The sequence below is a fragment of the Saccopteryx leptura genome, chromosome 3 (assembly GCF_036850995.1).
Source record: "Saccopteryx leptura isolate mSacLep1 chromosome 3, mSacLep1_pri_phased_curated, whole genome shotgun sequence".
Classification (NCBI taxonomy): domain Eukaryota; kingdom Metazoa; phylum Chordata; class Mammalia; order Chiroptera; family Emballonuridae; genus Saccopteryx; species Saccopteryx leptura.
The window spans coordinates 337,233,420-337,251,798 of record NC_089505.1 but is presented as its reverse complement, the minus strand read 5'-3'; the positions used below and the strand labels follow the sequence as shown (position 1 = coordinate 337,251,798).

Here is an 18,379-nt window from a genome sequence, read left to right as displayed (position 1 = left end):
CGACAATTATGTCTGCAAATAAAGACAATTTCTTTCCAATCTGAATACCTTTAGGAACTTTTTTTTTTTTTTTTTTTTTTTTTTTTTTGGCCTTTTTGTTATATGGATTCAACTTCCACTACGATGTTAAGTAGGAGTGATGAAAGTAGACATCCTTACCTTGTTCCCGATCATAGCATGGAAGTATTTAGTTTTTCATTCATCTGTAGCTTTTATTCCTTCTGGTAAATTTTTCAATTGATTTTGAGAGAGAGAGAGAGAGAGAGAGATTTGTTTTTCCACTTACTTATGCATTCATTGGGTGATTCTTGCATGTGCCCTCACCAAGGATTGAACTCCAACCTTGGCATGGCAGGACAATGCTGTACTGAGCTACCCTGCTGTGGCCCTTCTGCTAAATTCTTGACAAGCAAGACAGGTGGCTTTTTTGGACTGATTGGAAGACCCCAGAGTTACCCTAAAGTCTTCCTTGGTTGGTTTGCTTTTCCCCACAATTTTTAAAATTGAGATATAGTTCAGATATCAAAATTTGCACATTTTAAAGTATAAAATTCAGTAGTTTCTACATATATGTAGAAGGTTACACAACCATCACCACTAATTCCAGAACATTTTGATCACCTCAAAAATAAACCCTATCTATACACATTAGCAGTCAGTTCCCATTCCCCCGTTCTCTCTACCCCTGGCAACCACTAATCTACTTTGCATATGTCCATTCTGGACAATTCATATAAATGGAATCATAAATTTTGTGGCCTTTGTGCCTGGCTTTTTTCACTTAATGATTTCAAGGTTCATCTATGGAGTAGCATAATCACTACTTCATTCCCTTTTATAGCTGAAGAATATTCTATTGTATGGACATACTACATTTTTGTTCATTTATTAGTTGATGGTCGTTTCAGTTTCCACATTTTTGGCTATTATAAAACGATGCTGCTATTAACATTTGTATACAAGTTTTGGTGAATATATAGCTAGTGCTCAACTTACGACCACGATTGGTTCTGACAGACCGGTTGTAACATGATTTGGTCGTAAGTTGAGTAGGCTATATGTAGAGTACTGTGAAATGATATTATAAAAATCTTTGTCATATTTATCATAATTTTCTTTCATTATATATAATTTTCTTTGTTCATTTTATGCCATCTGTATCATCTCTACACCATTTTGTTTCTTATTTTTACATTCGTCAGGTTTAAGTAAAACACTGCATTACCAGTACAACTGGTTTAATATTTGCAAAGACAATTTCCTCTTGGTAGACATCTTGGGAGGGGTTTGATGAAAAATATCCAAGACACAAAACACAAATTGCTGTACCGAGTCTGGGATAACAGTTGAAATGGTGCACGCGGGGATGGTAGTGCTGCCAGAAGCTGGTCCACACTGTCGTACGCCCAGCTGGGCAACACTTGCGCTGCCAGACGCGGAGCAGTCGTGGCTAGCGATTGTGGTCATAAAATGGAATGGTCGTAAGTTGCATAGGTCGTAAGTCGATCAATATTTGTATGTTTACAGTTCTCTTTTGTGTACAATACTAGAAGCAGAATTTGGGTCATACAGTAACACTAACTTTTGAAGTACTGCCAAACTCTTTTCCAAAGCAGCTCCATTTCACATTCATTCCATCAGTAAGATACTGTATTTACCCATGTATAAGATGCACCATTTTCAGAAAATTTGGGATCTAAAAATTGGATGCATCTTATACAGTGGTTGTGACAATTCAAATGCCATAGATGGATCTGAGGACAAGGCAGTATATGAAGACAGTGGTTCATCATCAGACACAGATGAGGACAAGCTAATGGATGGGAGTTTTGACAGTCATGAGGAGTTGTATGAACTTTATGATGAATAAAACTTGAGTTCAATAACTTTATGTAATACATTTTTTTTTCAAATTTCGGACCCCAAAATTAAGGTGTGTCTTATACATGGGGAAATATGGTATGTGGTTTATAATTTCTCTATGTCCTTGCCACCATCTTTTTTACTATATTTATCCTGGAGAACTATTTTCCCTTGTTTTAACACAAATATAAAGTAGAACCAAAATTGTGTTTGTTAAAATAGTTCTGCCCACCACTGCTTAATTATGGCAAATATTTGGTCAGTATTTTACAGATGGGAAACTGGCATAAGAGAGATCAAGTGGTAGTTAGTAAGATTGAATTTTTGGCTATTTTTGGACTTGACTGAGGTCATTATTAAAACTCTAAGAAAGAACAGAAAATCCAGTCCATCTGGTTTGCAAATGTCCTGTCTGGTTTCTGCCTGCTCCACAGTGAAGCACCCTGCAGTGGCCGAGTTTTAGGCTGTTTCCAGTGCAGTGATACTAGAATTACACAGGAGTGTGTTTCAGCCTACTGAGCTCTGACTTCTCATCCACCCAAGTCTGTTTAAAAAACCTCGCTTAGAGTTTACCTCTTCCTGAAAAGGTTCTTGTCTATGGCCATACCACCTTGAACATGCGCAGTGTCATCTGAAAATGTTCTTGATTAATTCTACTTGGACCTTTTCCTAACTTTGACATCTGAACATTTTTTAAGAGTTTTATTTATTGACTTTACAGAGAAAGACAGGGAGCAAGAAGTATGAACTCATAGCTAGTTCACTTTAGTTGTTCATTGTTTGTCCTATGTGCCTTGACCAGGCAAGCCCAGAGTTTCAAACTGGCAACCTCAATGTTCCAGGTCAACACTGTCCACTGTGCCACCACAGACCAGGCCACATGAACATTTCATTGATACTTTTTTTTTTTCCCTACTAGTGTATCTTGAACTTGGTTTTTATTTCTTGGTTCTTTCACATCAGTCATATAAATTAATTAAAAGGAGGAACTATCATTTTATTTATGTCCCACAATACTATTCAAGGGGCCATAAATGGTTTTGTTCATTTAAAATGCATATGCAACTCTTCAGCTTCTAAGACAGTGGGTTGTATATTCCAATTTGCCTAAGAATATCAATAGATACTTTAAAAGTTAAATTCCCAACACCTTAGACTCTTAAGATTTCCAAGTGATTCTAATGCAAATATTCCAATATTTGCTCCTTGAGACTTATTTACAGTGACACTATAAAGTTACCAGTAACAGGAATTTCTCTGACTTGAATTTTGGATACCAGCGCATATTGTAGGGCTGTCTCCTCTAGATTCATTCATTCATTTACTAAGCACACCAGCCTATGTCAGGCTCTGAATGTACAACTGTGTGTGCTGTCTCACCCTCAAAATAGTGACAGGTTGGAAAAGAAAGACACATGCTATTACAAATAGATTCTCGGAGCAATTTTAACTAGTGGAGTAAGCTCTTGGCTGTTTTAATGTCACTGATTTCCAGGAGATGGCACCAGTCCTCCAGCGCCAGCCACTTGCCGGGCTATACTCCCTCTGTTGGAGGGGTCTTAATGTGTGTCTCCTACTCAGTAAGTAAATGTGAAGGTATAGTATTTGAAAAGAGCTTTATAATCTTTGTTTTTTCTCACAACATAGATGAAATCATTATGGGAAGAAAGCAATTATATGCATGGAAGGAAAGATAAGGCATTTTACATGAACTTCTATGTAGTATTACATAGAAGTACCACAGGCATTTTACATAAACTTCTATGCAGTATTACAACCCTAAATTGGTATTAAAGCATCCCTTCTCATTTTGCAGATGAGGAACCTAGTCTTCAAGGTTATACAGCTCCTGAGTATCAGATTTGGATTTAATTCCAGGTTCTCTGATGCCAAAGTCTGTGCTCTAAAGCAGTTTCCAAGAGAGAAAGAGAGAAGAGGCAGCAGTTGTGGAAATTTCTGATATTCTGTCTCCTGTTTGTTTTTCGTTGATCTTTCTACCATCTCTTGATTTTTAGCAAAGGCAGCAAAACCTTTAAACTTCACAAAATTCATTGTATTCTGAGACAGAAATTTCTGCTAACAGACATCCCTTATGTAGAGAATTGAGAGGCAGGACTCTATGACATCCACATCAGTCTTTAGGGGTGGTCCTTTTGGCCTGCACTGTTGGAAACAGCAAGGACCCTGTCAGCTTCACTGCATGGTGCCAACTGGGTATTAGGAAAATAGAACAAGTTCCTAATGAACACACTTTGCTCCATCCTATTCCTAGATACCAAAACCTATAATATCAGAAAAACATGTATAAATACCTTTGAAATCACTTCAGAGTAATGTTTTGCTATAACTTATGATTACTCTCTTTGCATACAACATAGCATCAACCCTTTGTATTTCCTGAGACAGCCTCTAGTGAAAAGTATACCATTTTTAACAGTGATGCATCATACGTTGGTGACAAAGGGAGTTTTCACCAAGGTGCATAAGAAGTAGAAATGAAAAAAAATTGTACTTGTAATCCCATGTCTTTGAAGCCTTCCTGACAAACACTGAATTCTCACTATAGCCCTCTGTGATGTCAACTTGTAGAGCCCTTTGCATTTGGAGAGCTTGCTCATGATAGAGGTACTCTCTGAATTTGCCTATATAGTTGCTCATTCTGAGCAATTCAGAAATAAAATAGCCGGTTTAGTCTCAATATTGTAGCTGACGTAAGGCTTCGCTTTTTCACACTTCAAATTTCATCTTCTTTGCCCACAAATCTCAGCAAAAAGGCAAACCCAGTATAGTTTCTTAGCATCTCGTACTTCATAAAATTCTGTTGTGTTCTCCTCTGGGCTTTGATGTAAAGGGATTAGGTTTAGATGAGATGATCTCTAAAAACTCTTTAAGGCTACAAAGTAACCCTATTCTATGACAAAGAAAAGGCTTCTGGATTTGATCAAGATTGTTGAGAATAGTTTCAATAGAGATAGAATTTGGAAGCCAAATTTCTTTTAAAAAAATAAATTCTGAAGTTGGGAAAAATGAAGTTACCAATTTTTGAAAACGGTATCAGAAAGAATGGTAGCTTAGAGATTGAAATGGGGATTTACTGTTAGGTGGAAAAGAGTTGAGTAGGTTTGCAGGCTGAGAGGAAGCAGCAATAGAAAGTGACATACTGTGACCCTGGACAGTTGGCTTCGTGGTAGAGCTTCAGCACAGCATGTGGTTGTCCTGGGTTCAATTCCTTGTCAGGGAACACATGAGAAGCAACCATCTACTCCCCTCGCCCTCCTCTCTTTTACACCCTCCTTCCACAGCCATGGCTCGATTGACTTGAGCAAGTTGGCCCCTGGCACTGAGGATGGTTCTGTGCCTCCGTCCCAGGTGCTAAAAATATCTGGGTTGCCAAGCAATGGAGCAATGCCTCTGCTGGGCAGAGCATCACCTCATAGGGGGCTGGAAGGGTGGATCCCCATTCAGATGCATGCAACAGTCTGCCTCCCCTGCTCTCAATAAAAAGAGAAAAGAAAGTGGTATGCTGCAGATGCAAAAGAGAAGACATAATGTTTGGAGGCAGGTCCTTGAAGAAAGGATGAGATTAGGGATCAACATTAGATATGTGAGGGAAGACTACTTTCTGGGAGAGAAGAGGCAGGGAAAATTTGACGATATGTTTAAAGGAAAGGAAACTAATTAGAGCAGTTATTTCTGTTAAGGTCAGGAGGCTAAAGGTGACCAGAATAATGGACCGTAAGATCATGGTAACAAATGCAGTGACTGGACATTAACTGATGGTCCATAGTTAGATGTGGAACCTGGGATTCAGGTTCCATACACAAGGAGCATTCATATGGTTCACGAACCAGGAATGACTGTCTCTTATACTGCATGTAGTTTAGAAGTAGTTTCATATGTTATTTCACAGCAAACAGCATATCAGCCTGATAGAGGGAACTCAATAGTTAAAATTTTAGTTTGAGTAATAGTAGCTTTAGTTATAATCAATAGGCTTAATAATTAATGCAGGTAGAAACTTTGTTCCAAGAACTAGTATACCTGAATGGGTGTACATGACTTCAAGAGATCTGCAAGCAATCCACCCTTGTGTCCCAGAGGTCTGCAGGCAAAGCCTTTGCACTCCAAGGACAGAATGCCCACTATGATCTAACTCCTTTGAATTCCAAAACTCCTTACTTACCCTTCAGCTTTGATAGAGCAATGCACATGGCACTCTGAGAAAACAAAGATCATTTAACTCAGGCAAGGCAGGTGAGGAAAAGCTTCTGGGAAGTTACATTTGAAATGGGTTTTAAAGGCTGACGAATTTAAGCAGCCTTGTGGTTTGGGGAGGTAAGAGGAAGGAGAAGAGTTTTTGGAGCAGGGAAACATTCTGGGCAGAAGCAGTCAGTGTTGGCTGAGTGTGCCATAGGTAATTAAACAGTTTGCCTACATAAAATATTGGATGTGGATTTTCAGAGGATGTCTAGGATAAAACTGATGTTTCCCAATGCTGGTACCTCTCACCAAAATATATGTGAAGCCTGAATTTGAGGTAACAAGAGTTCAGTTTTGGGCATGTTACAGTTGAAGTGTCTGTGAGACATCTATGTAGAGATGAACAGTTTGAAGTTAATTTTACAGTTTGGGATCTGAGTAAAGATTTAAGGGTTTAAGATAAATGAAGCATGGGAAGAAACTATGAGAGATTGTCTTTGGATATAATTACAAACAATCCAAAATCTCAGTGGCTTAACAAAAAAGCTTCATGTCTGTCCAGTGTTGAATGGCAGGACTTTGCTTCAGACCAACACTCAAAGAACCAAGCTGATGGAAGTGTCATCATCTTGTCGCGCACACACGAACAGATTGTCACTGTAGCAAGGGGAAAGACCGTGCAGGGCTCCGCGCCAGCTCTTCCAGCCTTTGGCACAGCAGGCACACATCACTTCTACCTCTACCCTACTGCAGAACTGGTCACGTGGCCCTAACCAATTACAAAGCAGCTGCAGTGTGCAGTCTTGTGTTTTCCCAGAAGGGAAAGAAAACTAGTTATTAGTTAAGACTGATAGTGCCTGCCTCACAAAGGAACTACTTGTATAATTAAATCTCTGATATTTCTACCATTTTATATACAACATGCAGCTATTTTATTCAACTATAATTTTGTCAGGCTTATCACACAAATTTATGCTCCACTAATATTACATACAATTCCCTGAAAATGCCCATTTATTTCACACTTTGATTCAGCATGAACCATTACTTAAGCATCTTGATGCCTTTGTGTCATTTCCTCTGCCTGGCATGTCCTTTTTTCTCTTATCTAAATGACAAACTCAGGCTGCAATATTACCTCCTTGAAACCGTTCCTCGCCCTCTTACAGGCAGGACTGGGCATCCTTTTAAGTCCAGCTACTTTACTCATTATTCCGCGTGTGTGTGTGTGTGTGTGTGTGTGTGTAGTATTTTCCATTATGCAGAAGTGTGTGTATGAGTTCAAAAGACAGATTGTCCAGGTTTGAATCTTGAGTCGACTACTTGCAGCATTTGTTGTAATCCTTGTTAATTACAAAGATTTAATTGAATTTAAATTTTCTATGTTTAATTTTTCTTTGTGTCATGGTTTTCTCATCTTTAACAGAGTTGTTGTTATAAGGATTAAATAAGGCACTATGTGAAAAACTACTCAGTGCATGACACAACATGAAGCTCAAAACTTATCACCTACAATTATTTTTTATAATTGAAATATATTTCATATTGTATATAACACTACAATGTAACATTGTATGTTGGGGTTTTTTTTGTATTTTTCTGGAGAAATGGAGAGGCAGAGACAGACTTCCGCATGTGTCTGACTGGGATCCACCCGGCATGCCCACCAAGGGATGATGCTCTGCTCATCTGGGGCATTGCTCCGCTGCAACTTGAGCCATTCTAGTGCTGAGACGGAGGCCATGGAGTCATCCTCAATGCCCTGGCCATCTTTGCTCCAGTGGAGCCTTGACTGTGGGAGGGGAAGAGAGAAATAGAGAAAAAGGAGAGGGTCTGGAAGAGTAGAGAAGCAGATTAGTGCTTCTCCTGAGTGCCCTGTCTGGGAATCAATCCCAGGACTTCCACCCGGAGGGACGATGCTCTACCACTGAGTAAACTGACCAGGGCCACATTGTGTAAGTTTAAGCTGAACAACATAGTGATTTATATATATTGTATGATTGCCATTGTAGTGCTAGTTAGCACCTTTATGTCACATAATTATTTCTTTATTGAGGTGGGAATAATTAAGATCTAGTCTCTTAGGGCCCTGGCCAGTTGGCTTAGTGGTAAGTGTCAGCCCAGTGTGTGGATGGCCCAGGCTTGATTCCCAGTCAAGGCACACAGGAGAAGTGACCATCAGCTTCACCACCCCTACTTCTCCCCTTCTTTTTCTCTCTTCCTTTCCTAAAGCCATGGTTCTATTGGCTTGAGCACATTAGCCCTAGGCGCTGAGGATGGCTCCATCGAGCCTCCACCTCAGGTGCTAAAAATAGCTCAGTTACTAGCATGGCCCCAGATGGGTAGATCATCGCCCCTGTCTGGGGGTTTGCAGGGTGCATCCCAGTTGGGGCACACACGGGACTTTGTCTATCTCCTGTCCTCTCACTTGGAAAAGAAAGGAAAAAAGATCTAGTTTCTTAGCAAGTTTGATGATTAAAATACAATGATGTCTACAACCACCCTACTGTGCATTAGATCTCCAGGATTTACTTATCTACTAGTTACTGGTTTGTATGCTTAACAGTATCTCTCCTCTTTCAACTCCTAACCCCTTTGTAACTACCACTTTACTCTCTTTTTACAAATTTGGCTTTAAGACCCCACAAATAAGGGATATCACACAGTATTTGTTTCTGTTTGACTTAACATCATTTAGCATAATGTCCTCAAGGTACATCCATGTTGTCACAAATGGCAGGATTTCCTTCTTGCTTATGGCTGAATGATATTTCATTATATATATCTTATTAATCCATTCAATAATGAATGGGCACTTAGGTTGTTTCTATATTTTGGCTAGTGTGAATAATGCTGCAGTAAACATGGGAGTGTGTATCTCTCTGGTGTTATTTTCATTTCCACTGGGTAGATACCCAGAAGTGGAACTGCTGGGTCACATGGTAGTTCCATTTTTAATTATTTGAGGGACCTCCATACTGTTTTCATAATAGCTAAAAGAACTTGTATTTCTGCTAATAGTGCACAAGTTTCCCTTTTCTTCACATTTTTACCAACATATATCTCATCTTTTTAATGCCAGTTGTTCAAACAAGTGTGCTAACTCATTGTGATATTTGTTTATATCATCTGCAAATAACAAAAACTTTATTTCTTCCTTTCCGATTTAAATACCTTTCTTATTTGTCTTGCCTAATTGCTCTAGCTAGGACTTCCAGTACTGAATAAAAAATGAGTAAGGATCTGTATCTTGTTCCTGATCTTATAGGAAAAGCTTTCAATTTTCCACTGTTGAGTATGTTAGCTGTGGACTTTGTCATATATGGCCTCTAGTATATTGTGTGACATTTATTGTTTTGAGTATGTTGAACCATCCTTTGTATGTTTGTTTGTTTTACAGAGACAGAGAGAGAGTGAGAGAGAGGGATAGATAGGGACAGACAGACAGGAACGGAGAGAGATGAGAAGCATCAATCATCTGTTTTTTCGTTGCAACACCTTAATTGTGCATTGATTGCTTTCTCATATGTGCCTTGACTGTGGGCCTTCAGCAGACCGAGTAACCAGCAACTTTGGGTCCAAGCTGGTGAGCTTTGCTCACACCAGATGAGCCCGCGCTCAAGCTGGCGACCTCAGGGTCTTGAACCTGGGTCCTTCCGCATCCCAGTCCAATGCTCTATCTACTGCGCCACCGCCTGGTCAGGCTTGACCCATCCTTATTCCAGGGATAAATCCTACTTAGTCATGTTGTTTAATCCTTGTAATGGCTTCTTGAATTTGGTTTGTTAAGAATTTTTGTATCTATAGTCACCAAATATATGGTCTAAAGTTTCTTTAGTGTTCTTATCTGTCTTTGTTACTGTTTTGTATTTCTTCCTGATTTAGTCTTGGTAGGGTCTATTTTTCCAGGAATTTATTCATTTTTTCAAGGTTATTAGTTTGTTGGCACATAATTGTTCCTAGTCTTTTATGCTCCTATGTATTTCTGTATACTACTTGTAATGTCTCTATGATCTTCTCTCTTTTGTTTGGTCTAGCTAAAGTTCTGTCGATTTTTTTTGGTAAAAAAAAAATAGCTGTTTTGATCTTTTCTATTGGTTTTCTGCTATTTCTGATTTCATCTTTACTGTTTTCTTCCTCTGCTTTGAGTTTAGTTTGTTCTTTCAGTAGTTTCTTGAGGTATAAAATTAGGTTATTACAGATATTTCTAATTTCTTAATATATACATTTATTGCTATTAACTTGGCTGCTTTTGCATAGGTTCGGAATGTTGTGTTTGCATTTCCGTTTTGATACATTAATTTTTTAAAATTTCTTCTTTGACCTGTTAGTTGCTCTGAAGTGTGTTGAGTTTCCACATATTTGTAGATCTCTAGCTTTCCTCTGATTTGTAGTTTCATATCATGTGGTCAGAAAAGACAGTTGGTATGATTTCAATTTTCTTAAATTTGCTAAAACTTATTTGGTGTCCTATATATATAGTCTATCCCAATGTTCCTTGTACATTAAGAAGAAAGTGTATTCTGGTGCTTTTGGATGTAATGTTCTATATGTCTATTAGATCATTTTATCTAAAGCATGGTTCAATTCCAGTGGTTTTTTTTTTTTTTTATTTTGTCTAGACTTGTCCATAGTTGAAAGTGGGGTATTAAAAGTTCCTACTGTTGTATTATCCATTTCTCCCTTCAGATCTATTAGTACTTGCTCAATATATTTAGGTGAGCTGAGGCCGAGTGCATATGTATTTACAGTTGTTGTATCTCCTTGACTTATTGACCCCTTTATCATTACATAGTAAACTTGTCTAATGTTACCATTTTTGGCTTAAAGTCTATTTTGCCTGAGGTAAGTCTGGCTATCCCCACTTTCTTTTAGTTTCCACTTCCATGTATTATCTTCTTCTGTCTCTTTACTTTGAGCCTGTGTGTATTCCTAAAGTTGAAGTGCCTCTTGCAGAGAGCACATAGTTGGGTCTTTTAAAATTGTCATTCTCTGCCTTTTGGAGAATTAAATCCACTTACACTTAGAGTAATTATGGATATGTAAGGACTTTAATTGCTATCTTGATTGGTGTTTTTGTTATTTCCATTGTTTTTCTCGTTTCTTTTTCCTTCTGTTTCACCTGTGTAAATTAGTGATTTCCCACAATGTTACGTGCTCTGTTTCCCCTTTTAAAAAAATCTTTAGTGAGTCTACCCTAGATTCTTGTTTTGTGGTTACCATGGGGCTTACATAAAACTCATTGATAAAACAGTGCATTTTATGCTAATGACAACTTTTCTTTGTTCACTTAAAAAGGTTCTACTCTTTTATTGTTTTATATTTTCAGTGTCACAATTTATCTTTTTTATTTTTTGTATTTTTTTTTCTGAAGCGAGAAGCAGCAGTCAGACTCCTGCATGAGCCTGACCAGGATCCACCGGGCTAGCCCACCAGGGAGTGGTTCTCTGGCCATCTGGGGCATTGCTCCATTGCAACTGGAGCCATTCTAGCACCTGAGGCGGAGGCCATGGAGCCATCCTCAGTGCCCAGGCCAACTTTGCACCAATGGAGCCTTTGCTGCAGGAGGGGAAGAGAGAGATAGAAAGGAGAGGGGGAAGGGTGGAGAAGCAGATGGGCACTTCTCCTGTGTGCCCTGGCCGGAAATCGAACCCAGTACATCCACACGCTGGGCCGACACTCTACCACTGAACCAACTGGTCAGGGCCAATTTATCTCTTGTATGATGTATACTTGTTAACAAATTATAATAGCTATACTTACTTTTAATTTTTTCCTTTAATCTTCATACTAAAGTGGCTAATATACCATCCTATTATAGAATTAGAGTTTCCTAATTTGAGTATAGTCTCTCACCTTTGACAGTATAAAGGTGTTTGTGTGTCACTGATTAGCAACTTTTTCATTTCATTTTGAAGAAGAACTTTCAGTATTTCCTGCAAGGCAGGCCTAGTGGTGATAAATTGCCTCAGCTTTTGTCTGGAATAGTCTTTATGTCTCCCTCATATACCTGAAGGATAATTTTGCTGGATACAGTATTCTTGGCTGGCAGTTTTTATCTTTATCATTTTGAATATGTAACTTCACTCTCTCCTGGGCCTGTTGAGTTTTGGCTGAAAAATCTGCTTTTCACGTTTCTTTTATGTTTTCTTTTTCCTGGCTGCCTTTATGATTCTTTATCCTTCATTTTTGGTAGTTTTATTATACTGTATCCTGGAAAAGGTGTTTTTGCAGAGATAATAACAGGGTAATCTACAGCACTAGTATTAATCACTACTTACAGTTGTGAGTACATGCAACACAGCTTATTTCTGTATTATTTAATTATGGTATTATAATACAGTAGGTTTATAATTGGGAATATACAAAACACAAAATTTATGCTTGCACTATTTATTATTGTATTCCATATATACAACTGTAAACCTACTTTCGCCCACTGTGTACTAGCTTTGTAAATTGGATGTCCAAGTCTTTCCCCAGGTTTGAGTTTTCAGCTATTTTTAAATAATTTCTGCCTCCTCACACTTTTCTCCTCTGGACCCGGTTATCCTAGTATTTGCTCTTCTGAGTCCCACTGATCACAGACTTTCTCATTTTTCCTTCTCTCCTAACTGTATTATTTCAAAATTCCTATCCTCTAAGTCATTTATTCTGTCTTCCATCTGCTCTATTCTAACACAGATGCTTTCTGTTGAGTCGTAATTTCATTCATTGATTTCTTCAGCTCCAGAATTTGTTTGGTTCTTTTATAATTTCTATCTCTTAAGTAAAAAGAATTTGTTTTGTTCATGTATTTTCCTTTCTAATATCATTGAACTATCTTGAGTAGCACCCCTTATAAATAGGGTATATGGCCTGACCCGTGGCGGCTCAGTGGATAAAGCGTCAACCTGGAAACACTGAGGTTGCCGGTTCAAAACCCTGGGCTTGCCTGGTCAAGGCACATATGGGAGTTGATGCTTCCTGCTCCTCCCCCCACTCCCCTCTCTATAATGAATAAATATAATCTTTAAATAAATAAATAGGGTATATGTTCCAAGACTCCCAGTGGGTCCCTGAAGCTGCAGATAATATCAAACCCTACGCATATTACACTCCCCCCCTTATACATACTACCTACAATAAACTGGGCACAGTAAGAGATTAAAACAACTATAAATTAAAACAACAGACTATCCATACAGTTACATGGATAGCTTTGGGTCCATTATTCAGTAAAATAAGGGTTGCTTGAACACAAGCACTGTAATATTGCTCAAGTCAATCTGCAAACCATATAGTGTTATCAGAATACACTGGACCCAAGGATGATTCACATCCCAGACAAGATGGACAGGGATGTGAGATATCATCAAGCTGCTCAGAATTGTGCACTAAAACTTAGACTGCTTATTTCTGGAATTTTCTATTTAATTTTTGTAACTGAAAATGAAAAAAGCAAAACTGTAGATGGGAGAATACTCTAAATTCTTGATCAGCTAGATGACAGTGTTCTGTGGCTTTGAGCTTGGTCATTGGAGAATTTTCTTTCAGGGGTAACATTTTCTTGATTTTTTCATGTTCCTTGTATTTTTATATTGCTGTTTTCACGTCTGAGGAAGCAGACAACTCCTTACATCTTGACTGGTTGCCTTCAGATGGGGTGCTGCTTGTCACTGTTGGGTTGCCATATCAAGGCTGCCTCATTTTTGAATGGGAAGACTTATTCCACTTTTACCGCCCCTCTTGAGGCAGATTTCTTCATCTTTTATATCTTTTCTTGTAACTCATCAGGCTGCCTGCTGGAAACCTCTTTGGTTTTCCAAAAAGTGGTGCTGTAAATCTAGTTTGTAGTTTTTCTCTTGCCAACAGATTGTGGTCCGTTTTTCTGAGAACACTGATTATTAAATGTGCTTTTACTACTGCGGTCAGGAGCATGTTCAAGGATCTGGCCACGGAGTGGGAGGGGTGTGGGTTTAGCACTCGGGGCATTAGTGATACCCACGGACCCAGTGGGGAGATCGAGTAGGATAATCCAGAGGCTAGTGGGCAGATTTCCTGATGAAGTCCTGAAGTTGTCAGCAGGAACCATGTTCCTTTAAAGCGCTCTGCTGTTCTCATCTGCTTCCTCCACTTTCTCTTACCTCCCCTCAGTAATGGAAGTACCACCTCAGCACTCTGGGTGCAGCTGGAGAGAACTGGATTTCTCTGGTTGTGACCCACACAACAGGGACAGACAGGCGTTCACCCACCACCTCTGCAGGACATGCTGCCATCAGCAGACAGCTTAGCCCCATCCAGCAGCTAGGTCCTGGGTATATACAACCAACACAAAATAATGTTTCTTTTTTATGTCTCTACTCTGAAGTTACTAACACACTCCGTTATTCACTTTTGTAAAAATTTAATAGCATTAAAAAGGAGAAAACTATTTTGTTTGCATGAAGACTAGAATTAAATACTATTACAGTAGATTTTCATTTATGAACAAAGAACAGTTGGCAGAGTTTGAAAGGTACCATTTACCCACAATGATATTTAAAATATTCTGTAATTATAAAAGTTAGACAAAATAAACATGAAATAAGTGATATTCATCTTTCATCTTCACCTCTAAAGAACAAGAAGATGCTCCAGAAACAAAGAACTGACTAAAGACTACAGAAATAAATTTTGATGGTATACTGATAGAAACCCAAATGTTTTATTTTAAGAAATACCTTTACTCTGACTCAGTTAATGAAAGAGCTTCAATATGACGAGTTCTTTATTTTCCCTTTTACATTAAGTTAATGAATATGGTCATGCTTAAAAAAAGGGATAAGAAGAGGGGGAAGAAGATGGTTCAATATTTGAGGAAAATACGGGGGTGATAATTCAAAGAGAAATGAAGGCTCAGTTTGCTTTCATATATTTGTTTTTTTACTGTTTATATGAGCAATTGATAAGGGAAAGAAGCCTTTAAAAGTCTAATAAAGGTGATAGAAATTTTTGGCAATTTTTGTTCTTAATTGTTAGGCATTGCTTCCGTATTAGAAAAAAGTTCCTCTTAAAGCTCTAAACTAATGATCACAATTTATTTAATAATCATTTCATATTATGGATTTAAATACTGCCTTTTTATCTTAGCAGACTATGATACACAAGTCATATATAATGGAATATATATATATATGTTAGGAAATAACAGTGATGTAATCATCACTGTTAATGATTTTTCACTGTAAAAAATGCATTTTAAAGAAATAGCTTTCTGTCAAACTTAAGTGGACTTTTTCACAGCCCAAAGAAATGTAATTTAACTCAAATTTTTAACAAGTTATCAAAAGAAAATGTATGATATAAATTAAAATGCATCCTAAGTTCCAAACATACTTCTTATTAAATATAAAGATGTTACCTCATACATAAGAAAATATTTACAACTAATAAAAAGCACATTGTAGAATATACATGTTTAAGTATAAAAATAAGTAAAATATTTTATAGTCCAGGCCCAGGGATCTTTTTTAAGCAAGGTTTTATCCATGCAACTGTATTATAATACCACTTCATTAGCATTACTAAAACACATGCATGGAAGAAATCTAACAATAATCTTGACTTAAAGCTCATACTGTCTTTTTAGGGTCTGTACATCTTCTACAGTAAAATGCTTGTTTGGTGTGTCCGAGAGGTCATCAAAAAGATGTTCAATCTGCTCCCTTTGGCCCTTGCTAATTAGTGTCAACACCATCTGAAAGGAGAAAAATTATATTAGCATAAAAAATTAACATTTTAAAGTTACAGAAAGCCTGAAAATATCTCTTTCCCTTTTTCTTTTTTTTAAAGTGAGAGGAGGGGAGATAGTGAGGCAGACTTCCGCATGTGCCCCAACCCCACCTGGCAACCCCATCTGGGGCCCATGATTGATAGCGAGCTATTTTTAGCGCCTGAGGCTGATGTGCTCCAACAGAGCTATCCTAAGTCCCTGGGGCCACACTTGAACTAACTGAGCCACTGGCTATGGGAGGGATAAAGGGAAAGAAGGGGGAGGGGGAGTGAGAAGCAGATGGTTGTTTCTCCTGTGTCCTGACCAGGAATCGAACCAGGGACACCCAAGCACCAGGCCGATGCTCTCATCACTAAGGCACTGGCCAGGGCCAAAATCAATCTCTTTTAATAAGATACTCTTCCACTTACCTTAAACCTTTCTGCTTTACTCAGATATAAAAGATGCTGATATACCAATGAGGGATCCTTATCAATAAGATGACTTTTCAGCGACTGAATGAGGAGGAGGAATATATCCCCTTCAAGCTTGTTACTCAACAACGTAGGCAAATCCCGCGGTTCAGTGATGGATAAAAGATGTGCGCAGGCTGCATTGTCTCTTCTCGCACTGAGAGCGTTTATAACCTGACCGAATTCATAGGCATTGTTGGGCGTGGTGATCAGTAGTTTTCCATGGCATTCAGGTGGCCCGCTGCTTGTGTCCCCCTTCTCTGAAGCACGGCAGCCACTGGAGGTCCTTTCACACCCTTCGTGGCCTTCGTTCACCTAAATGAGGAAAAAACTACGCTGTGACACAAGCAACAGCCACTGAGCGCATCTCAAGTTACATTTATTAAAATGGGAAGGAACTGAAAAACACAACCATATTTTGGTCAAGTTCTAAGTGAAAAATGTCTGATTTGTAATAAATCATAAAATCTACTTTTTCTGGGAAAAGAAGTTTTAAGGTGTTAGTAGTCCTTTATGAAAGTATTTTGTAAAGTTTAAAATATTTTTAACATTGAAAATGAAAATTTAACAGAGTGGTAAACATATTTTTCAGTTCTCTTAAAACAGTTTTTCTTTCCTCCTTTGAGGAAAAACACTTCCTAACCTCTGACATTCTGGCATCTGACTCGGTGGAAAGGCAGTGTGGTAAGTGAGATGCTATCGTTCAGGAACACACGGGGACTCGTGGCCGACATTCCTCACTGAGGGCAAAGCAAGCCGAAGCACAAGACACTGAGGAGCTGAAATCACGCCGGGAGGTTTGACTCTGGGTAGGCCAAGATCTCTGAGGAGGCCGGCCTTGTTTCAGAGTGATGAAAAGGACCGAGTTAAACTGGAAAATCTCTATGAGGAGTGGCTTGCAGGGCCACTGAAACAAATCAGTCCTGTCGGGATTCTCCAGGTCTACGTGGAGGCAGAGCGCAGTGGCAACAGGCTCCCAGGGCAATCTGGAGCAGACACAATGCCCGACACAGGCCAGGCAGAGAAGGGCTGGGGCAGAGGACAGAGGGCCGGACCCAAGGCAGGCTCCAGCGCTGTCACGGACCACACTGGGAGATTCAAGGGCTCATTATCACAGCAAAGGAAAAGTTTATAATTGGTTAAAATTTCCTCATTGAGCATCAGAACAAAAACACAAAATTTAAAAATTTTTTGTAGAACTCCTAGGAGTATGACCTTAAAATCCAATATAAGATTTTTTAAAAAGTGCTTTCCAAGATAATCAAATGCAAATACCTCTTGAATCTCAATCTTCCTTCTCTCCTTTTCTCTGCTGAATGATGCTGTCTTATCCTTCACGTTGAGGAATCTGGTGACCTCTTCCAGTTCCATCTTTGCCTCAACAACACTTGAGTCCAGCAGGAGAACTTGATTGAGATCATTTAAACTTTTTTGATAATTCTGAAAGTAGAAAGACCGAGGAAATGATTTTCACAGACAACAGGGAAGGGGCAGTGAGAGTGAGGGTGGCGCTGAGCCGTGCAGGGAAGTCCTGGGCTCCCTTCAGCACCATGTAAATCCTGCACCACAGAACACAGCACATACCCCCCACCCCCCATGAGAGACAGAAGACAGGCTCTGGAGTTCGAAGACTCACGTTAAATTCTGTATCACCAAAACTTTCACAGTCCCTAACACATGCGGGCACATAGTTGTTGTCAGCTAAAGAAGTGAAACCATGGACACCCTGCTGTTAGCACCTACTATCAGTGAAACTTGAACAAGAGCCTACTTAACCTTTCCAAGCTTCAGACATTTTATCTTTAAAATAGAAATAAAAGTTTCTCTATTCTAGTTTTCACGAGGCTGTACTAAGTGATAAATGAATTAAAATAATATGGGTGGTTTAAACCTACAAAGGGCTACACAAATGTTAATTGTCACCATATTATCCTGTTTCATAAAACCCTTCACGGCTTTATGCTGTTCAAATAGACTAGAATTAACATTTATTCTTCCACAAAGAATCAGACAATACATTGCATAAGTCAAGGGGAAAGAAAAGAAATCTAAGTTTAATAAAACACAGCAGGGAAGCTGGTAGCAGAGACATATCACAAAATCAGTCCGC

General features: G+C 38.8%; 1 protein-coding gene across 3 annotated transcripts in view; it reads right to left on the bottom strand.

Moving 5' to 3' along the window:
* Nucleotides 1-14,379: 14,379 nt before the first annotated feature.
* Nucleotides 14,380-18,379, bottom strand: part of SPAG1 (sperm associated antigen 1) — an 84,284-nt gene continuing 80,284 nt past the window's right edge. For all 3 annotated transcript variants that reach the window (XM_066379225.1, XM_066379226.1, XM_066379227.1), the window contains 3 exons: nt 17,545-17,709; nt 16,228-16,584; nt 14,380-15,781 (listed from right to left, as the gene is read on the bottom strand). In XM_066379225.1, the coding sequence (XP_066235322.1) occupies nt 15,650-15,781; nt 16,228-16,584; nt 17,545-17,709 (654 nt within the window). In that variant the 3' untranslated portion in view covers nt 14,380-15,649. The remainder of the gene's footprint in view (nt 15,782-16,227; nt 16,585-17,544; nt 17,710-18,379) is intronic.